A 22,815-nucleotide genomic window follows, 5' to 3' on the forward strand; every position below is an offset into this window, starting at 1 on the left:
GGTTCCCGTGGATGATGCATGCGCAAACCAAAAATTCAAATGACACAGGAAAGTTCAAAAGAAGTACATGGAAATAAGTCAGAATCTCAACCTCTCCCCCAGAAATGACTATTGATTATATTTGGGGATTGCTGGTGAACATGTATTTCTGCACAGATGTGGAGAAATGTGGGTGGACGGCTGGAGGGACAGACAGACATAAATAAGATTTTATAAATTAGATTCTATGTTACTTGGAATTTTTACTGAAAGACTGAAATTTGTTTTTATTTTAGTTTTATTGATTTCAGCCTTTAAAAATTTTATTTTGTGAATAAGACAGACATCCACATGGTTCATAATTCAAAAGGCATGAGAGGGTGGGTAGTGACAAACCTCCCTCCCACCCTTGTTACCCGGCCTCCCGGTTCCCAAGCTCCCGCTGTCACTACTGCCCTACGTGTCCTTCCAGAGGCAGTATCTGTGCATAAAAATTTAATTTAATTATACTTCAGTTTAACAGAAGAAAAAGAAGCTCACGTAAAGTCAGAGATATTTCTGAACTTTAGGTAAATATTTCATCACATAAGATATTCAGCTGCAAAAACTATCCCTGGGGAGGTTTTAGGAAGGCACTCACATGTGGCAGCTGATTTAAATGCAATGGCTGGGGGATGAATCAGGAGACTGGGATCCAGTTCCTTATATCTGACTTTCTGTCTCCTCGTCTGCAGAGTGAAAACTAATAACATTGACTTACAATTGCGTAATGTTTTAGTTCCTGTTGCCCATTTTGCAGATGAAGAAACCGAGGTGCAGAGAGGTCAAGTGGCTTGTGCAGTGTCACACAGCCAGGACCTGGGTCTATCAGACTCCAAGTCCACTGTGGGTTTTGGAGCTCTGTAGCTACATTGCTTTCTTGAGAAAGAGGCTGGGAAGGTGTGAGATGGGGCAGGAATAGTTGATGGCTGTGGTTTCTTCCTTCTGCAAGGGGACGAGCTGCCCTGTGACATGAGGATCCCGTCGGACAAGCAGGACAAGCTTCATGGCTGCCTGGAGCACCTCTTTAACCAGGTAGGACCTTTGTCCCAACCCCGGCCTGACCTTGAGTTCTTCCCATCACCCCTGGTAAGAACCCATAAGCCAGGAGCCGGGGCAGGGGCTATGAGTAATGGGTCCCTGCAACTTGGAGGGCCCTGTGGGCCAAACTAACCCAGAGCTTCCCGCCACCCAGGTGGACTCCATCCATGCACTCCTCAAGGGGCCAGTCATGAGCAGAGCTTTTGAAGAGACCAGGCATTTCCCCATGGACCACAGCTTACAAGGTGAGCAGAGAAGAGTCCCCAGGCAGGGCGAGGGATGACATCCAGCATCCGTCAGGGAGACGGGCTGCAATGGGTGACGTGTGCTGGACAGGCGTCAGGCCACCTGGGCCACGTTCTCAGCTTTGCCCCTCACCTGTTGAATGGCCGTGGGTCAGTCCAGGGGCAGTCAGCAGATCCAGCCCATGGCCTGTTTTCGTACAGACTGTGAGCTCAGAATGACCTTTCATTAATAATGGATTGTTAAAACGGAACGAAAGAAAGAAAGAATATGTGACAGAGACTGAATGCCCTGCAAAGCCTAAATCAGTTCCTACCTGACTCTTCACAGAAAAAGTGTGTGGACCGCTGGGCTGGTCCCTGAGCCTTTCTCGGCCTCCGTCTGCCTGTTTATAACATGAGGGGAAGGACTGGAGCACGATTTGCCAAACCTCACACACCCCACCCACAGCCCCTTCATCGCTTTAGACATATTCAGAGAATCTGCCAACATCTTTACATTTTTTAAACCATATTCATTTGCTGCCCATATTATTGATAGATCAAACTGTCTCCCTTTAAAAAATTCAGTTTTGAAAGGACCTTATTTAACTCCCCGTAAATGGAAAACCAGTATAAAATGTCATAAAATAATGATAAATCCAATGGAAACAGCAACAAAAAATGTCATTGTACTGTAGTTAGGCACTGTTGCCTGCCCAGAACTCTTTGTTCCTTATTCCTGAGGGGGATTAGTGAGTTAAAGAAGTGTTAAGGACTTACCAGCACCAAACTGAGACCTTCTTCTTGAAATGATTGAGAGAAAAAGATTGACTTTTATGTCCCTCTATTTACTTCTCCTCCCATTTACCCATCCACCCACCTATTTAATCTCTCCACCCATCTGTCCATCCATCCATCCATCCATCATCCATCCATCCATTCATCTATCCATCCATCCATCCACCCATCCACCCATCCACCTACCCACTCATCCACCCATCTGTCTACTCCATGCATCCATGCATTCATACATCCAGTAAATAATTTCCAAGAACCAGCTTGTGTCAGGCCTTGTGCTGGGCCCTGGGGCCCATTAGATGAAAGTGACACTGCCTCTGACCTCAAGGAGCTTCCAGTAGAGTTCAGGAGATAGGAAAAGAAACAGGCAGTTGCTCCTAAGTGAGGGTCAGAAGTGGTGAGAAGTTGGGGTGCCCTAGCTCAGCTCTCCCTCCTGCTGTCTCAGGATCATCTCTCCCTGGATGGACCTTAGGAAGAAGAAATGTCAAACTCAGAGGAAACAAAACCACACATATCTCAGAAACCTGGGACTTTGTAGCAGGGAAGAGGCCAAAGGAGCAGGGACCTGTGTTTGCTTGTCTGGGGCCAGGTTCAAGTCCCTTTTCTGTCACTACCCTGCTGTGTGACTTGAGGCAAGTCACTTTTCCACTCTGTGCCTGGACTTCCTCCTCTGTGTAGGGAAAAGGTTACGCTAGGTTACAACTGACGTGCCAGCTCGATTGGTTGTGGCTGTGAGGAGGTAGTACCCGAGAATCCTTCCGTGACTACATCCAGGCTTAGGAGACAAGCATGCCCTGATTGATTTGTGATGTCTGCATTGGATTTGTTGTACCTGTGAGGAGTCGCGGCCTCAGACGAGCGGGAAGGAGTGCTGAGATTGATCAGCAATGTCTGCCATGAGTGTGATACTATGAATTCGTAGCACACTTACCATGTATTTGCCTTCCATGGACCAGATAGTACCCTAGAGTCCTGCCAGCATCCTTGACCTAAGATTCTGAGCTTTGGAAACTAGTGATGGTACAGAGGCCTTCGTGCCACCATTTTCCAAAGCTATCTAATTGTCCCTTTCCTGCCCTCATGTCACTTTCTGCCCCAGAGTTCAAACAGAAAGAGGAGTGTACAATTCGTGGCCGCAGCTTGATCCAGATCAGCATCCAGGAGGACCCCTGGAACCTCCCCAATTCCATCAAGACCCTGGTGGACAACATTCAGAGATACGTGGAAGGTCAGCTGGGCAGGGAAGGCTGTGATGTGGAGGTTTTGTGGCCTTTGGTTCTTGATGTGCAACGTGGAAGGATCAGGAATGGGTCCATCTCCGTGCCCCATGTCTCTCCAGGCCCAGGGAGAGGACAGGAAGAGAGAGTGTCCCTTTCTCAGCTGTGTCCTGCCCTGGGCAAGGCCCTGGGACAGTACACACTTGATCAAGGAACTGCTGATTTGGGGTGCCTGGGGCTTCCTTGCAGAGTCAGGAGGCTAAGAAGGCTGAACTTGTTGCTTCTCAGCTTCCAAAATTGTGGATGTAGTTCAGTTCCTTTTGTTTATTAACCAGGTTACAAGTTGGGGGGTGGGTGGGTCCTGATCAGACTTGGGCCGCCAGGTAATTTTTGATGCCACAGCATTAAACACGGTGAACCTGCTGCCAGCATTTCTAATCCGAGACCCCACTTGGCTGGAGATGAGTGGTGGCCACCCTCTTTAGGTGGGGGAGGGGCACCTCCCAGTCCACACGGATCCCACCATGGCCTGTGGCCTGGGGTCTGCTTCATGCACCTTATGTTACCTGCCTGGCCCTTGGCAGCATTTGAGCCTGGGACTCCTGGGTTAGAAGGATCCCAGGCCAGGGAGACATCTGACCAGGACAGCAGGAGGTGCTTGGCCCCAGGGTCATGACCCCAGGAACAGCACCCTCTGACTTGGAAGTCTGTGTTGGCCCTGAACTGTCCTGTCTTCCAAAACTGTGACTGGTGAAGAGCATGGACTCCAGAGCCAGATGGCCGGTGCTCGAACCCCAGCTCTCCCACTTACTGGCTGTGCGACCTTAGCAAGTTCCTTGACTTCTCTGTGCTCCAGTCTCTTCATGTGTAAAATGGGTTCATAGTGTTGTTGTGAGGGATAAACGAGTCGGTACAAACAAGGCACTTAGTACAGTGCCTGGCACACAGTAAGTCCTCAGTAAGCATTTGCTGGTGTTATTACCACACCCTGCCCTGCATCTTAGTGCCTCCCGAGGACAGAATGTATCACAAGAGGGCAAATCCAGGGGCCTTTCAGATTTTTCTTTTAAGCCCCTTCTGGGCCCAAGAGCCTTTATTTGACGGAAAGAGACCAGGGTGTTAGGCCTGTGTCTGGAAGGTCTGGGCTTTGTCTACCCGTGGGCAGGGCTTGGCTGTGTAGGACGATGTGAATAAGTACCTGAGTACACGTGTGAGTGTACGTGGTCTGAGTGTGCTCCCACATGTACGTACACACGTGTGTCAGGGTGTGCCCACGCACAGGTACAAGGTGTGGGCTGGGGGCTCTGGCCCATTAGTTGGAGGGGCTGGTTTGAGTCTCTGTGTAGACAGTTGGGGTGCAGCTGACAGTTGGGGTTTCTAGAATCTGCTCAACATTCAGTCAGAGCTTGTTGAGCACGGCTCTGTGTGCCCAGAGCTTCGCTGCAAGAAGGGGTCAGGCATGTGGGCTGTGGGGAGGCCTGGCTCGACTTGCTGCTTCCGCTAACCCCTCTCAGCCCATCTCCTTCTCCTTCCAGATGGAAAGAACCAGCTTCTCCTGGCCTTGCTGAAATGCACAGGTGAGGGCTTCGAAGGGGCAGCTGTCTGTGATTTGCACACACCCAGGTGCATCTGGGAGAGGCTCCCCGGCAGCCAGTGCCCATGACCGCACCCCGGGGAAGGCCTCTTCCGCCGGCCAAGGTTGACTTTCCCCTGGTCGTCGGGGTCTGCACAGGGGGAGGTAACACCATGGCCTCTAGCCCCTCCAAGAACTACTCGGACCTCACGTCTTCCTCTTGTGTCTGGGGGACAAGTCTCAGGGCCCTGGAGCCAGGAGCACTGTCTCTTGCCACTTCCCAGGCCTGGGCTGATCTTGATGAGGACACAGGATAGAGCACCGACAATTAGGGAGGCTCTTTGCCGGTAGAGCCCTCAGCCCCAGCCTGGGGCTTCCTACCCCGAAGACAGTGGGGTGGAGGAGGGGCTGACGGGGGCCTAGGGGAATCTTGGAGGTGTTCTCTGTCCCTCCCTTCCTTCCAGAAATTCTCAGCCAAGGGGCAGCTAGAATGGGATCTGGGTCAAAATTGGTCACTGAAAACCCATTGGCGAGAGCCAGTCATCAAAAATAATCCCTTCCAGGGCTTCCCTGGTGGCGCAAGTGGTTGAGAGCCCGCCTGCCGATGCAGGAGACACGGGTTCGTGCCCTGGTCCGGGAAGATCCCACATGCCGCGGAGCGGCTGGGCCTCTGAGCCATGGCTGCCGAGCCTGCGCGTCCGGAGCCTGTGCTCTGCAACGGGAGAGGCCACAACAGTGACAGGCCCGCGTACCGCAAAAATAAAAACAAAAAACAAACAAACAAACAAAAATAATCCCTTCCAGGGAATTCCCTGGTGGTCCGGTGGTTAGGACTCGGTGCTTTCACTGCTGGGGCCCGGGTTCGATCCCTGGTCAGGGAACTAAGATCCCGAAAGCTGCGTGGCACAGCCAAAAGAAAAGAAAAAAATCCCTTCCAGGATATTAGGACCCTGAATGACTGATTGCCCCAAATTGGCCAGTTCTGTAAATCACATCACAAGCAGGGGGCAAGGAAGTGGTGGTGGGGGATGATAAGAAGAAGGCATACTTCTCAAAAATAGAGAAAATGGTAAACTGCATTTCTTAAAACATGGAGCCGGCATCATCACTCTCAATCAATGCTGAGAAATTTCCTAATAAATGAACAGCTGAGGGTAAGGGTTTGGGGAAAGCCCTTGGAAAATCACAAGTTGTTTTGTTGTTTTACGTAGGCAGATGGGTCATTGAGAGGGCCGAGTTTTTCCACGGATTGGCTTGGCTTTTGGAGAATTGAGTTTTATGGAGTTGCCTTTGGTGCCTGGGATGAATGAATTCTGTCTGCCAGTTGGCCCCGGATGGGTGGTCATGTTGGGGAGAGGAGGCTGGTCCCGGGCCCCGGGTTGTGGGGTACAGGCCTGCTGATGGCACAGGAGCCCCCTGCCCAGCGCGGCCCCATCCCCTCTGTCCACAGACACGGAGCTGCAGCTGCGCAGGGACAGCATCTTCTGCCAGGCACTGGTGGCTGCCGTGTGCACCTTCTCCGAGCAGCTGCTGGCGGCCCTGAGCTACCGCTACAACAACAATGGCGAGTACGAGGAGAGCAGCCGGGACGCCAGCCGCAAGTGGCTGGAGCAGGTGGCGGCCACTGGCGTCCTCCTGCACTGCCAGTCCCTGCTCTCGCCGGCTGCGGTGAGTGGGGGGCGGGGGAGGTCTTGCTCAGGCTGTCACTCACCCCGTTCATTTATTCAGCGGCTGTTTATCGAGCACCTACTATGTGTCACTGTTACAGGCACTGGGGACCCAGCAGTGGACAAAACAGAGAGTTCATTTACTCAGGGACCTTATACCCTGATTTTGGGGAGATAGACATAAACAACTAAGGACCAGGGATGGTACAGACCAGTGGTTCTCACCAGGGCAGTTTTGCCTCCAGGGTACACTTGGCAAACTCTGGAGACATTTTTGGTTGCCCAACTGAGGGAAGAGGAAGTACTACTGGCATCTGGTGTGTAGAGGCCAGGGAGGCTGCTGAACCTCCTACAACACACAGAATGCTCACCCCCGTGCCCACCCCCCGGCAGAGAATTATCTGGCCCCAAGTGTCAGTAGTGCTGCAGTTGAGAAACCCTCATTTATAGTGTTAAGGGCTAAGGGGAAGGTCTGGGGTGGTGGCAGTTGAAAGTTTTGATAAGGCAGCCACTGAGGGCCTCAGTGAGAGGTGACATCTGACCTAAGAACCGAAGGAGGGGAGGGGGTAAGCCATGAGGACACTGGGGAGGAGCCCTCCAGGCAGAGAGAACAGCAGGTGCAAAGGTCCTGAGGCAGGAGGATGCACGCAGTGTTTGAGATACAACGAGGTACCCAGTGCGGCTGGAATAGAGTGCGTGAGCCCGGGGAAGGTGGGGGAGGTGAGTCCTGAGAATTAACTGGGGTCTGACTGTTCGGGGTCTTGCAGGCTGTTGTAGGACTTTGGCTGTTACTCTGAGTGGGTGGCAGTCAGGGGAGGGTTTTGAGGAGAGGAGGGACAGGATCTGACTTTGATACTTAAAGGATCACCCAGGCTGCGGGGTGGGGAAGAGTGTAGAGGGGCAAGGGCAGAAACTGGGAGACCAGTGAGCAGGCTTTTGTGGTAATCCAGGTGAACTTTGTTGATGCAAATAGCACCTTGTTTAGTCCTTGCAGTGGCCCCCAGATAGGTCCTTTCACCACCCACTTTTTAAGGATGAGAACACTGAGGCCCAGGGAACCTGTGTGAACCTGGGAGTCTGACTCTAGACCTGGTTCCCCCAGACTGCCCTGCCTTCTCCACATCTCTTTTATCTCTGAGTGCCCTGTCCGTCCACTCGCAGGGCTCAGAATCAGGGTGGGTCCCTCTACCAGCTCCGGGAGGAGGCAGAGCCAATGACTCAGCATTTCAGGGTACTGGTACCCAGAGCCAATGCCCCCCCAGAAATCCAGCCGGCAGCAGCACTTGCTCTGTGCTGTTTGCCCCTCCACCCGTGTGCCCAGGCCTGAGCTCCCCACACCTTGCAGCCCTGAGCCTCCTAGACATTTTCCCAGGCCAGACAGGAAGCCACAGCTGCGGCGGTTTGGGAAAGAGTGGCCGTGGTGCGCCCTCTGCTGGCCGATATTGCAGACGGGTGCCTGCCTGGTGGGAGACACCCTCTCATTGGTTTCTGGAACTGAGCACCCGGCCCTCACTTTCTTCTTCTCTGATGAGGATACTGGGACCCAGTGTGTTAATTCAGCAGTTGCCAGGATATGCAGGCTCTGAGCTGGGTGCTGCATTGGAATGGTTCAGTGGGATTGGTGGGTTGACCCGGGTAAGAGGACCACCCAGCATGATAGAGCAGAGATGGGCTCTGACCTGGGAGGTGCAGGACAGGCCTGGAGCAAACATGATCTCCCGTCCAGCCCCAGAGAGACCTGCGCAAGACCTCATGCCTGGTAGCGCCACAGCCTGGTGTGTCAACTAGAGTTGAATCACAGCATCTTGAAGTGAAACCTGGGGCAGGGGTGGCACCTGTGACGCCTCCACTCTGTCTTGCTCTTGCAGAAAGAGGAGCGGACCATGTTGGAGGACATCTGGGTGACCCTGTCGGAGCTGGACAACGTCACCTTCTCCTTCAAGCAGCTGGACGAGAACTACGTGGCCAGTGAGTGATTCCTCCTACCCCCACTGTGAGAGTTGGGGTTCTGGAGTGGAAGGGACTGCTCTGGGGTCACCCTGTCCCTCCCCCTGCCACCAGGCTAGCTGCCTAAAGTTGACCCAGGACCCAGTGCTTTCAAACCTCATGCTCCCAGCATACAGGGAAGGAGAAGGTCTCTTTTTTTTATAAACCCAGCCGTCTCCAAGAGCGCTTAAGAGGGAAAAACAGCCAGTACCCAGTTCTTATTAAAACTCCTAGAGATAACCTTCGGTGGGATGAAGACGTGTTAAGATTTTCTAAGAACTTACACCATAATTTTCTTCTTTCCTTTCTTTCTCCCTCCCTCCCACCCATCTTTCCACTCGCCTACCCACTCATCCACTCATTCATCTACTCATCCATCCACCCATCCATTTATCCATCCATCCATCCATCCATCCATCACCCATCCACCCACACACTAATCCATCTATCCACATACCCATAATTTCGAGCACATGATACGTGTCAGGCTCAGTTTTAGGTTCTGGGCCATAGTGGAGAGATACACGGCCATGGTTTCTGCCCTCCTGGAGCTCACATTGCGGTCCAGTGGGTCTCAGCCCTGGCTGCCCTGGGATCGCCCAGGGAGCTTTTCAGATACTGATGCCTCAGTCCCAGCCCCAGCCCTGGTGATTTGGATTCAACCTGTGGGGTGGATCCTGGGCCTTGGGATTCAAGATAAGCTTTCCAGGTGGCTTTGATGTATAGCCAGGACTGAGAATCCCTGCGCTCGGTTCTACAGCCATGGTTCTCTGAGTGTGATCCCTGGACCAGCGGCACCTGGAAGCTTGTTAGCCTCATTCTCAGGCCCCATCCCAGACCTGCTGAATCCCAGACTGGAAGCAGAGCCCAGAAATGTGTGTCAGCAAGCCCTCCCGGTGATTTGGAAGCATGCCAGTTTGAGAACCCCTGCTTTTCTTGTTGTTTTTTATTATCACCTCCCTGAGGAGCTTGTTGAGACAATTTTTTCCTAATCACCCACACCCCCGTGAAATCTTTATATCATGGATATGCTATATCTCTGTTATGTACTATATGTATATATATGCTTTACATATAAAAAGAGTTAAGTTTGTTTTTTTTTTTTGCCTTTGCCCCCAAAACCAATTTTTACCTCCTTGGAGGTGCCATCACCCTGTTGAGAATGTGTAAACTGGAGTCTAGAAGCACAGTGGGTTTCATTTCGGGGACCAATTGGAATTGGTTGGCAGTGCCTGTCTGTAGGCCAGCTGGGCTCAGGGAGAATTATCCATCAATTAGTGATGTCTGCTATGGGTGCAGGATGGGGTGTTGGTGCCACCCCTGCCACAAGCTCTTTGCTGTGGGTGTAAATAAGATGCAGGTGCTGTGTGAGGGTAGCTTTTGCCAGGTAGAGGCCCTGGGCTACCAGGTGAGGGGTAGACGGAGCATCGGTGAGGCTCTGAAGATAAACAGGGACAACTCCGCAGCTGGGCAGAATCAATGTCAGGTGTAAGAATTAAGCAGTAGAAACTGGGACCTGTCAAGGGAGGTGAAAAAGGAGGTCAGAGGTTGCTCCTCTAAGTAGTAGGGGGACGGGGCTATCTGAGGTGCCCCGAGACTGTGGGAGGGCAGGAAGGTCTGAAGCCGCGACTCTGGGGTGGGCAGACAGGGAGGTCCTGGGACATCACAGTGGCGACCTGAAGGAGGTCTGTAGCTGCCCTTGCAGAGGTGGGGCGGGGCCCCTCCGGCCTTGACGGTGAGCCCTCTGCCCCACCACGTCCCCCACCAGACACCAACGTCTTCTACCACATCGAGGGCAGCCGGCAGGCACTGAAGGTCATCTTCTACCTGGATAGCTATCACTTCTCCAAGCTGCCCTCCCGCCTGGAGAGCGGGGCCAGTCTAAGGCTGCACACCGTGCTCTTCACGAAAGGTGAGCCGCGGGGACGGGCTGAGTGGGGCCCACTGGGGATGGCCGTGCACACCGGGAGCCAAGCACCTGCCCTCGCTCTTCTTCCTTCACAGCTCTGGAGAACATGGAGGTGCCGCCTCCTCCAGGCAGCCAGACGGTGGAAGATTTGCAGCAGGAGATCAATGCCCAGTCCCTGGAGAAGGTTCAGCAGTATTACCGCAAACTCAGGTATCTGCATGGGCTACATGATGGAGGCAGGATTCTGAACACTGTCACGGGGAGTGAGCATTAGCGTGTAAGGCACCGGACGGGCCCCCAATGCGGGGGCGGGCAATGCCCTTTCTTGAGCATCTACTGTGCGCCAGGCCCTCTGCCTACACGAGCTCATCAGATTCTCCCAGCAGTCACTGGCAGCCATTCTAACCCACTTTGAAGATGAGGAAACTGATGTCCAGAGAGCACACCCAGCTTGCCCAAGTCACGCAGCTAGGCTGGGTCTGCCTGGCTTCAAAGCAGGTCCTTCCATCTCGGGGGAGATGCCTGTTTCACTCTGCATGGGGGTGGGAGCCGGGACAGGGGCCCTGGGGTTCTTGAGCCTGTGAGTGAGGGACATGACTCCAGAGCCTCGGCCCTGCTCAGGGGAGACCCCCAGAGAGAAGAAAGAGTAGGGGTCACATCCGCCAGGAGGAAGCCTGGCGCCCAAGGAGGCAGCTCCCACTACTGCTGCCCCCATCCCAGCCCGTTCCTACTTCTGCCTCACCTTCTCCCTCCACGAGGAAGGTGGGCTGAGAATTAGGAGACGGGGTTTCAGGGTGTGGTAAGGGCTTTACTATTTGGAAATGGGAGAATGATGCTTTCACATGCCTGTTCAGAGAAAATATCTACCTGTATTATTATAACTGGCATCTCTCTGGATCATTCGACGCCATCAATCTGTTCTGTGCCGTTCGCTGAACATTTTAAAAATTGCCACTGTGATCATTCATTCATCTCTTTCATTCAGCACCTGTCACTCAAGGCCTTCCATAGGCCAGGTTCTGTTCTGGGTGCTCACTTAGGAGTCAACAGTGACCAAACAAAGCCTGTTCTTCATGGAGGGTAGATTCTAGAGCTGCTGTGGTCTGGCCCACCCCCTGTTTTGTCAATAAAGTTTTATTAGCACACAGCCACGTTCATCCGTGTGTGTATCGTCTCTGGCTGCTTTTGTGTTGCAACAGCAGAGCTGAGTAGCATCTTCACAGAGACTGGTCTACACAGCCTAAAATATTTACTCTTTGGCCCTTTACAAAAAAAGTTGGCCGAGCGCTGTTCTAGAAGGGGAGATAAGCAATAACCCAGTAAACAGAGCAGTGTGACGTGTCAAGTGATGAGGGTGCTCAGAGGAGACACAGCAGGATGGGAGAGAGAGTGGGGTGTCAGTGCTGATTCTGACGGCCAGTCGGGGGGAGGTGGCATTTGAGGAGTGCCCGGGAGGCCCCTTCCTGCTTCCCCCAGGGCTGTTGGAGGAACAGGTGACTGTGGGTGTGGAGAGCTGTGCCAGCCGCTCTTAATGATTTGTTTCCTCCAGTTGTTGGAGGGCAAAGAGGCTGCGGCTGCAGTGGGGCAGGGGCTGGGAGGACGGTGGGCGTGGCGGCCCTACCCTCACCCCCGTCTTTCTCTCTCAGGGCATTTTACCTGGAACGGTCTAACCTGCCCACGGACGCCAGCACCACAGCGGTGAAGATAGACCAGGTGTGCCCTCCTTCCCCTCACCTGCCGTGGAGCTTGGGCAGGGCTGGGGGTTCGTGCGGTCAGACAGGGCCCAGGGTCACACCCCAGCCAGAATCCTGGCCGAGATGCCCCAGAGGCCTCTGCCGTCCCTCCTCCAGGAAGTCTTCTGTGATAACTCCTTCCCCATTCGAGAAATCCTGACATCTTCCCCACCTGCTTCAGAACTCCTTAGATGATGTATTCTCACTGGCACCCACTCACCTGTGCCTCTTGCATCTCCCTTGTTCATCACAGCATCTCTCTGAGGCTGGAGCCTCACACCAGATGCGGCCATGCAGTGCTCTTTTTGTGTGTTTCCAATTTGTTGCCAGCATTTAAAAGTCAAAAGATTTCCCGCAAAACGGAGGCTTCTAGTTTATCTTTAGCAGTGGGAATACCTGGCTGTCTGGGCCACATTCCTGCGTGTTGCACTCAGCCTTGAGGGGGCTGTGCCCCCCCCCCCGCCTACTGCTGCATGCTGCAGGCCTTTCCCCCTCTGCCCAGGTTCTATCAGGCCTCGATTTCTTTTTTTTTAATTAATTAATTTATTTATTTGGCTGCATTGGGTCTTCGCTGCGGCACACGGGAGCTTCGTTGCAGCGCTTGTTGCGGCGCGCGGGCTTCTCTCTAGTTGTGGCGTGCGGGTTTTCTCTTCTCTCATTGTGGCGTGGGCTCCAGAGCGCGTGGGCTCTGTAGTTTGCAGCACGCGGGCTCCAGTTGAGGCGTGTGAGCTCAGTAGTCGTGGCGCGCAGGCTGAGTTGCCCTGCGGTGTGTGGGATCTTAGTTCCCCGACCAGGGATCGAACCCGCGTCCCCTGCATTGGAAGGCAGATTCTTTACCACTGGACCACCAGGGAAGTCCCTGTCAGGCCTTGATTTTGACAGTGGTTTTGGGGCTCCTGGCCTCGGACCGCGAGGCTGGGCTCCGAGAGAAGGGCTGGGCACAGCCCTTCGGGAGTTTGTATAATAGTCTGGCTGGCAGAGTCTTGAGCCGACACAGGAAGCACTGGCCAGTGTTCTGTGCCTGCACAGGCGACGCAGGAAAGGGGAGGTGGGGCAGAGCAGAAGGGAAGGCTGGTCCTGGGGAGGTGCTACTATTTGGAGAGGACAGGAGTGGGTATTCGCTGAGGCTTGGTCGTGGGTGCACCTGGGCAGGTGAAGAGAATTAGATGGGAGGGTTAGGCCTGAAATATATCGTGAGCATAGGAGGTGAGCCGAGAGGACAGCTGCTGTAACGGAGCTGGATTGGAGGTGATGACGGAGAGGAAGGACAGGTGGGGGCCTCCTCCGACCGTCCGGGTATGTGTGCCTCGCAGCTGATCCGCCCCATCAATGCCCTGGACGAGCTCTGCCGCCTCATGAAGTCCTTCGTCTACCACAAGCCCGGTGCCACTGGGAGCTTGGGCGCCGGCCTCATCCCCATCTCCTCCGAGCTCTGCTACCGCCTGGGGGCCTGCCAGATGACCATGTGCGGCACGGGCATGCAGAGGTGTGCGGGCCCTGAGCGGGGGCGGGCCTCTGGGCGGTTTTGGGGCCCGGGACGGGAGGACGAAGGCCAGGTTTGAATCCCGATTCTGCCACTGCCTGTTGAGCCCAGACGAGGCCGTGGCTGCCCCCGCCCCCCACCGAGCCTCAGTTTGTCTGCTGTGAGATGGGACCTCGGGAGGAGGTGGTCCTCGGAGGGCTGCTGCGCTTCCCGCTTCTCTCACCCTGGTTGGCGTGACTGAGCGTCTCTGCAGCCTGGTTCTGCTGGAGCATCCGTTCAACATAAGCAGGAATGATCGTGCCTCTTGGTTGGGGCAGATCTGGACACTTTCCCACTTCTGTCCTCTGTCCCTGCTGCTCTGATTGGGGCCTTGGGGGCCGTGGGGGGCCAGGCAGTCGCCCCCGTCTCACCTGCCGCCCCTGTTGCCGCCCCCCTGCAGGAGCACCCTGAGCCTCTCCCTGGAGCAGGCGGCCATCCTGGCGCGGAGCCACGGGCTGCTGCCCAAGTGCATCATGCAGGCCACGGACATCATGCGGAAGCAGGTGAGGGGACCCATCCCCCGGGGCCCCACCGGGCTGCGTGCAGGGCACCCAGATCCGGGCCCGGTGGACACAGGGAGAGGTGGACTCACAGCGCGTCTGGGGACTGGGCTGCGGCCCGTCTCCCCATCTAGAGGGCTGAGGATTTCAGCTCCCATTATGCCCACCCACACCCACATGCTTGCTCAAGCGCCCTGGACTCCGTGCGGAGGCAGCCCAGGGCCTCACCGTGCTTTCTCCCCAGGGCCCCAGGGTGGAGATTCTGGCCAAAAACCTCCGAGTCAAGGACCAGATGCCCCAGGGTGCACCGCGGTGAGTGGCTGTCCCTCCCCGTCTCCTTTCCTCTCCTCCCTTCTGTGAAGGCCAGGACTTGGGCTGGGCTTCACCCCAGACAGACCCATTGGTGTTCAGATGGGGCTTCCCCTCTCATTTACGGGACCCCATTTGGGAAACAACAAATACGACTCAGTCTGTTACCTCCCAGAGCTCCCACTTTGGCTGGGAAAGTGAGGCAGGGCCCCCACAGTGAACCATGGGGCAGTAATTTGTGTGCCCCCCACCGGCTCACCCACCGCCCTCCTCTGCCGCCCTGCTACCATCAGAGCCCTCAGCCCACCTACCTCATCCTGTCCTCACGGCCCATCATCTCCACATTGATGTCAGACCTTCTCGTGGTACTGTGTGCAGCCCCCTTTCCCAGGAATAACTCATTTTTATGCGTCCTCCCTCTCCATCCACACTGCCCTGCTTTGCTGTTGACATAGGCCCACAATTTTTTTTTTTTTTTTGTGGCACGCGGGCCTCTCACTGCTGTGGCCTCTCCCGTTGCGGAGCACAGGCTCCGGACGCGCAGGCTCAGCGGCCATGGCTCACGGGCCCAGCTGCTCCGCGGCACGTGGGATCCTCCTGGACCGGGGCACGAACCCACGTCCCCTGCATCGGCAGGTGGGCTCCCAACCACTGCGCCACCAGGGAAGCCCCAGGCCCACAATTTTTAAATAACTTTTTAATTTTGAAATAGTTTGACTATCTGACTATTTTGAAATAGTTTGACTCACAGGAAGTTGCAAAAATTATACAGGGAGTTTCCATGTGGTCCTTCACTCAGCTCCCCCCGCCAAGAATAATGTCTCACGTAACCACAGGACATTGTCAAGACCAGGAAACGGTGTTGGAGCAATACAAGAACTCATACAGATCTTATATATGATTCACTAGTTTTTGCATGCGCTCTCTTAGCCCTCGTTATTATTATTATTATTATTATTTTTAGGCCACGTGGCATGGCTTTTGGGATCTTAGTTCCCCGGCCATGAATTGAATCCGGGCCCTCAGCAGTGGAAGTGCGGAGTCCTAACCACTGGACTGCGAGGGAATTCCCCTCATTACTTTTACTTTTTTATTTCTAATTTTTATTTTTTGGCCTCACCGTTTGCCATGCGGGATGTTAGTTCCCTGACCAAACCCATGCCCCTTGCAGTGGGAGCATGGACTCTTAACCACTGGACTGTCAGGGAGGCCCCTCCCCTCATTACTTTTAAATACTTTTATATGTCGCTTCCCCCGCTCCAGGCACCACTCTAGTATCTTTACCTATATTAACTTATTTGCTCCGAACAACAACTCTGTGAGCAAGGTACTATTACTACCCCCCATTGGCAGGTGGGGACACTGAGGCCCAGAGAGGTTAAGTATCTTGTCCAAGGTCACACAGCTAGCACACAGGACCACAGAGTTGCGCTTCTGAACCCAGCCATTCTAGGCCCAGAGGCCACACTCCTGACCACTGTGCCACCTTGCTTCCCTGTCTTGTCTGTGTCACCACAGCAGCCTCCTGTCTGGTCCCTCTGCCATCATTCTCCCCACAGCAGATCTACCATCTCCCCTGCTTGAAACCCATTAGTGGCTCCTTCTTACTTGACGGTAGAGCTCAGAATCCTCCCAATGCAGAAAGAAAACCAAGGTAGCTCCCCACGTACTGCAGGGAGAGGCCCCCAAGATATATTAAGTAAAAGACTCCAGTGGCAGAGTGCTGGGTCTACTTTGCCACCATTAGCGTGGAAAAATGCACACCCACCCACACAAGGATCTTAACATAAACATGCGCACATATATGTGTCTGTTTTTGTAAGCCCCTTGCCAGTCTGGAGAGAGCAAGGCTCCTGTGGGGCGGGGACTGTACCACTAGGGGAAAGTGGGTGGCATCAGTTTTTCACCCTGCATCTTTTTACACCTGTTGAGTTTTGTTTTCTGGGCATGGATTACACGCTCACATAGATCACATGTTGCAATAATAATAATAGGCGTTGGCCTGCCTGGCTCGTCCTCATCCTCTGCACCTCCATCCACCAGGCTCTACCGCCTCTGCCAGCCGCCGGTGGACGGAGACCTGTAGACACTGAGGTGCCTGGTACTTGGCTGCGTCCTCTGGAGCTGGGATTTGGGAGGACACAGGGGGCCGTGTGGCCTTCTCCAGAGCTGGCCCGAGACCTCCTCTCCTGCCTGCTTGAAGATCTGTCCGGCCTCCTCCATCACCTCCTGGGAGGATAAGCAGTGCCCCCACTCCTGGATGAGACGGTGGATCGGCCCTGGGCTGGCATGTTCTTCACACTTCGGCCAGAAGCCCGAGGGGTGCTGGGGACCCACAGAACTGATGGGTGCAGCCAGGGCCTGCGCTCCGGCCTGCAGGTCCCCAGAACACAGGGGAGAAGTCACGGGCACTGCAGCTGGAGGCCCGCGGCCCCAGCTCCCTCGGGATGGCTCAACCTGCACTTTGGAAACCTCTGGTTTCCTTCTACGTCCACATTCCAGGCGACCACATGTGTCTGCTCTTCTTCCTCACCTTAGCTTCCAGATTCCCCCCTAACCCTGTACTAATCTGCGCGATGGACTCGGAGAAGCCGGGCCTCTGCCGTAAAGACAGAGGGACAGGGCACAGCGCCTGTTACCAAGAGGACGGTCGGAAGCCACACCGGCTTCCGCCATCAGCGCCATTGGAACTCGAGCCATCAGCCCTGGGCACAAGATTTGCTCTGACCTTATTTATACGGCGTGAACTCTCTATGGTTTATTTTGAGGTTTTTATGTTGTCGTTGGTATCGCTGAGATTTTTTTTTCCCCCAGGTTGCGTGATTATATATTTGACATTTTAAATTTCAAAGAAAGCTATATTGTCTAACAGGGGACCAGCATAAGGTAGTATTGACAACTTTTCCCAGTTCTACTAAAAAAAAAAAGAAAAACTAAATTATTGAAAAGTCAAAAGATGTCAGTATTTCATCTTTTTAATATTAGGGTCTTAAGCTGTGGCTTACAGGTATCGACTAGGGTTCCTTTTCCCACCCACCCTCGGTTCTCCAGCAGTTGGTCTGTATCAGGGTGAATTACTTTGTTCTTTGAACAACTGGCTACAAGGGTTTGAGAGGTGGCTAGGCCAGGCCTGGGGGCTGGAGGGGGTTGAACCATCCATTGGAGAGGCAGCCCCACCCTGGTGTCTGTCCTCTGCAGGTAGAAGGGCTGCCAGGAAACACTGAGTGGTACCTTCTGTAATTTATTTTTTGATGTTAGCTCAGAGCAGGGCATTTGGGACTTCTCAGCCAGCTAGAGAGACAGGAAGCTACCCTGCCCACCTGGGCACAAGGACCCACACAGGATCCCCCCTCTGCCCCACCCCCAGCAGTTTGTCCCCTCTAGGTTCTGTTGCCAGCAGGGAAATGTCACAGCTGGGACAGAAGGGAGGAGTCTTTACAGCCTTGGCTGATGGGTGAAATCAGGTGTGGGTTTCCCGCTGCCCTGGAGGCTTGAAGACCCATCAGCATCTTGGCCCCGTGCACCCCCAGGGGCCGCCTTCCCTCTCTTGCCACCCTGCACCAGATTGCAAGAGATGGGCTTGTTGCAGGACAGAGACGGCACAGATACAAACGAGGACCCCATGGCAGAAACGGAGAGGGGCCCCCAAGGGCAAGGGCATCGTGCACTGGTTTACTTTGAAATGTACAGATCTTCTCATTCAATTCATGATAGATTTTTTATTATTATTATTAAAAGTCGGTTTATAATACAAAGATCCTGATCTGTGGCGAGTTCCTTTGGGGCCAACCCTGGTGGCGTGGACGTGGCTAGGCTGGCCAGCGTCACAGGCGGAGTGAGCAACGGCTTTGAAGATGGGACGGAGGACGATCGCTTCGATACCGTCAGGGTTCTTGAGGCAGCGATCCCTGCTCAGTGAGTTACCACTCTGAACCTCAGTTTCCTTCTCTAAAATGGCAGAGTATATATATTCCCTCACAGGGGACTGGCGAGGAATACCCGAGATTGTACCGCGGCTCTGCCATTCAGGTGTGCCAGGAAAATTACTGTCTTTATAGGTATTTCACCTTTATTTTGGATTCTCAGTTCCTATTTCACTGTGATGGTGGGAAAATGTGACTGTTCTTCCAGGCATTCCCTCGCCTCCTTCTGATGTCATGCTAGGACTCTCTGTCTCACATGTGCCTGCGGATTAGGGTGGGTCTGAGGGACGCGCCATCCTCCGCCCCAATTTGCAAGGCCCGTCTGGTCTGGAATCTGCTGGAGTGGAGTTCCAAGTACTCAACACGAGATTGGGCTGGTTCCTGGCCAATCAGAATCCACGCTGGCCGCAAACGGACCAATCAGAACAGACGGCAGCACAGATTTTGTTCCTGCACACCGGGACCTGCGATCTCGGTGCCATGCTGAGAGCGCCTTATCACCGGCCCAAGCCCGAGCCATGTTTATGAAGCTGCCTGAGTCCATCTGCCGAGTCAGAGAAATCTCATTGCCGGGCCGAATTGGCCTGCAGACTTGTTTTGCCAGGCCTGCCCCATGCCTTTCTCCGTCTCCCTCCCTCCTTTCCTCCTCACTCCTTCATCCCGACCTCTTCCCTCCTTCGTTTCTTTCCCTCCTTTCCCATGCTTTGGAAAACACTGACCTCTATGAAAGGCTTCTTTCGGGTGCCTTCCTCTTGAAGGCCCCCCACTATCATGGCCACACTTGGGACTCCCCTAAGTCCTGCCATTTTGGAAGAGAGCCCCTTCTCTTTTAATCTCTTTTCCTTCTAAACTACCTGTCCCAGAGCTCATTCTCTCCAGGCCCAGACTGGGATCCTCCCAGAGAGAGAGCCTTGTGTCTTTCAATTACAGGTTTCAAAAGACTCAATACTATAATCGACGAGAGTGAATCCTGGTGGGATTTCGGGCACAGTGATGGACTGATTTTTTGGATTGTCTGAAGCCAGTGTTTGGATACAGGGAAAATCACTCTAAGGGGACAGCCATCAGCTCGATCTGTATTTGGGGGTCAAACAGGGAGGATTTGATGCCTTCCTCCAGGCAGATACTTTTATAGGAAGCAGGAATGTCTGCCTGTTCTGCACCCTGAGGTCCTGCAATGAGAAAAGTGAGTTCTCCTGCGGTGATGGACAGGGGCAGCTTTGGTTTAGGAGCTGAGAAGTGGGGTCTCTGAGGCCTTGAGCTAGTCACATTCCTTCTTAGACAACAGAGCTGCATCAGCAAACAGGGTGGAAGCCCAGGGCTGTTTCTTTCTCTGGAAGGCCTTTCTCTCAGTACAAAGTGGAGTGTGAAGGGCTGCTTACAGCAGGGGGGTGTTTTGTAAGAGACAAGAGGTCTCAAACTGGCAGCCAGTGGACTGAAACTTGGAAATTGATGTGGGTTTTGTTTTTGTTTTCCCGATACGGTGTTTTTATAATTTTGAACTAGACACTCATACTTAAGAACCAGCAGCTTTTACTTCCAGATTCTGATTTGGGGTTTGTCTTGAAAATTCAGAAGCTCTGGCCCCAGTGGCCCTTGTGGTACCACGTGTCCTGCCTGGTCACATATCCACTGGAGCTGAGGAGTGGCCACTGCCTTTGGGCAATGTGCCAGCTTTCCATCCCCCACCTGGCCCGACACACTCCTTTACCTCACCTGCTCGGCTACAGGATGGCCCTGCCAGCGCTGGCCTCTTGACCATTCAGATCTTCACCTCTGGAGTTGCCATGGTGATGTTGGCTAAGAGAGGAGCTGGTGACCAGGAGTTGCAGTGCTGACCAGTGGAGCATCAAGAGGTGGGTGAATCCCCGCAGCTGATGAGTCTCTCGAACCCTGGTTCTCTGCTCCCTTTGAGCCTCAGAACTGACTCGGATAATGTCCGTTGGTGTAGGTTGTGTTAGGGGCCACTCAGGAAACCAAAGGTGGGATGGAGTGTTCTGGCCACTTTGTGATTTTATCTAAATTTAACTGTTTATATATTTACCATCTTCCTCTTCCATCAGTGAAGCACCCTGAGAGAAGGAGTCACATCAGTCCTGTCTGCTGTGTCCCAGTGTCTGGCCCACTACCAGGCATCCGTGAACCATGGCTAAATAAAAGAAAGAAGGCTCATAACTGTTAGAGCCAGGAACCCACACCCCAGCTGTGTGCGGCCAAGGCACATGCCTCCAACCACATGCTCTGCACCTGGCTTTGTTCCGGGACTGGGCTGGATTGCTGACAACTGGGAAGGCCTGGGCTGAGACCTTTGAAGTCAGATACCCTCGCCTGCCCCCTGACCTGGCAGGCTGCTGTACTTGCGGGAAGTCACCATCTCTCTTAGAGCCTCAGTTTCCTTCTCTGAGAAATGGAGACGTTCACACCCAAATTTAACTTTCAGGGGATATATGCCATGCCCTATCTTTCCAGCAGATGCCGCTAGGGACCGTGTAGTGCCCAGAGCTTGCGGTTACCTGGGTTTGAGTCCAGCCGAGTCCTGCCTACCTGACTTCCAACCCAAGCACTTGTTCCTGGGTGCCCACATTTGGGATAGAGGCAGCCTGGAGGCAGGGGCTGGGACTGTTTAGATGATGGGTACCGGCCCCTGCCCTTATGGGCTGGGCTTGGCCTAACTTGGTATGGGTATTTTATTTTTGTCTATTAAACATTTTTTTAAATTTCTCTTTCTTATTTTTATCTCTTTCCTCTCCATTTTCTTTCCTTCCTAACTTTTTAGTTTTTTTTTTCCTTTGTCCTGTAACATATGTCTGTGAGCTGCTCTCTGTTTTTATATTCTCTTCCCTTATGTGCTTTTCCTTCTCTCCCTTCTTTCTTCCCTTGCAACTGGATGTATGAGAAGGATGTGAAAGACCCTTGTAAACTGTAAAGTTAAGTGCTCATGAGGGCTGTGACCAGGAACCTGCAGTTACTAATGTCCACCCCTCCACTGCCGTGAGCCCTGACCTGCCTGGAATCGCTGACCACCAGGTGGCGCTTTGGACCAACCTCTGAGGGCAACTGCAGGGGCTTCGGTTTTAAGTCCCCAGGGTTTCGGGGCTTTGAGGGGAGGTGAATCAGAAAGCCTAGCAAAAAGCTGCCCCTCTCTGGGCACTAGTAACATCCCTGGAGGGTTGGGAGGAGGAGAGGACAGCAGGGCCCAAGTTAGAGTCCCCTGATGAGCTATGTGACCTTGAGCAGGGCCCTGTCCTTCTCTGTGCCTCAGTTCTCCCACCTATGATGAGAGGACATACAATTCCTCAAAAAGGACTTCTGGTCTTCTAGCCAGCCTGTCCTAGACTTCTCTGAAGGACCAATAGCAATGTTCAGAATCTCACGTGTTTTCTTTTGAATTTTATTTTATTGTATTTTTTAATACAGCAGGTTCTTATTAGTTACCTATTTTATACATATTAGTGTAAATATGTCAATCCCAATCTCCCACTTCATCCCACCTCACTCCCCGCCCCCCACTTTCCCCCCTTGGTGTCCCTACGTTTGTTCTCTACATCTGTGTCTCTATTTCTGCCCTGCAAACCGGTTCATCTGTACCATTTTTCTAGTTTCCACATATATGCGTTAATATGTGATATTTGTTTTTCTCTTTCTGACTGACTTCACTCTGTATGACAGTCTCTAGATCCATCCATATCTCTACAAATGACCCAATTTCTTTCCTTTTTATGGCTGAGTAATATTCCATTGTATATATGTACCACATCTTCTTTACCCATTTGTCTGTCAGTGGGCATTTAGGTTGCTTCCATGACCTGGCTATTGTAAATAGTGCTGCAATGAACACTGGAGTGCATGTGTCTTTTTGAATTATGGTTTTCTCTGGGTATATGCCCAGTAATGGGATTGCTGGATCATATGGTGATTCTATTTTTAGTTTTTTAAGGAACCTCCATACTGTTCTCCATAGTGGCTGTATCAATTTACATTCCCACAAACAGTGCAAGAGGGTTCCCTTTTCTTCACACCCTCTCCAGCATTTATTGTTTATAGATTTCCTGATGATGCCCATTCTAACTGGTGTTAGGTGATACCTCATTGTAGTTTTGATTTGCATTTCTCTAATAATTAGTGACGTTGAGCAGCTTTTCATGTGCTTCTTGGCCATCTGTATGTCTTCTTTGGAGAAAGGTCTATTTAGGTCTTCTGCCCATTTTTGGATTGGGTTGGTTTTTTTTAAATATTGAACTGCATGAGCTGTTTATATATTTTGGAGATTCTTTGTCCGTTGATTCATTTGCAAATATTTTCTCCCATTCTGAGGGTTGTCTTTTCGTCTTGTTTATAGTTTCCTTTGCTGTGCAAAAGCATTTAAGTTTCATTAGATCCAATTTATTTACTTTT

At 52.8% G+C, this 22,815-nt stretch overlaps 1 protein-coding gene across 1 annotated transcript in view; it reads left to right on the forward strand.

Annotated features, from left to right (window-relative positions):
• PREX1 (phosphatidylinositol-3,4,5-trisphosphate dependent Rac exchange factor 1) overlaps positions 1-18,235 on the forward strand; it is a 198,356-nt gene extending 180,121 nt beyond the window's left edge. Inside the window, exons 28-40 of the mRNA XM_079946475.1 lie at positions 971-1,053; positions 1,214-1,304; positions 3,181-3,309; positions 4,834-4,875; positions 6,322-6,539; positions 8,407-8,506; positions 10,293-10,436; positions 10,529-10,643; positions 12,080-12,146; positions 13,480-13,652; positions 14,089-14,191; positions 14,433-14,500; positions 16,541-18,235. Of these exons, the coding sequence (XP_079802601.1) occupies positions 971-1,053; positions 1,214-1,304; positions 3,181-3,309; positions 4,834-4,875; positions 6,322-6,539; positions 8,407-8,506; positions 10,293-10,436; positions 10,529-10,643; positions 12,080-12,146; positions 13,480-13,652; positions 14,089-14,191; positions 14,433-14,500; positions 16,541-16,583 (1,376 nt within the window). The 3' untranslated portion in view covers positions 16,584-18,235. The remainder of the gene's footprint in view (positions 1-970; positions 1,054-1,213; positions 1,305-3,180; positions 3,310-4,833; positions 4,876-6,321; positions 6,540-8,406; positions 8,507-10,292; positions 10,437-10,528; positions 10,644-12,079; positions 12,147-13,479; positions 13,653-14,088; positions 14,192-14,432; positions 14,501-16,540) is intronic.
• Positions 18,236-22,815: the final 4,580 nt, after the last annotated feature.

The sequence above is a fragment of the Stenella coeruleoalba genome (genome assembly GCF_951394435.1).
Source record: "Stenella coeruleoalba genome assembly, chromosome: 15".
NCBI lineage: Eukaryota > Metazoa > Chordata > Mammalia > Artiodactyla > Delphinidae > Stenella > Stenella coeruleoalba.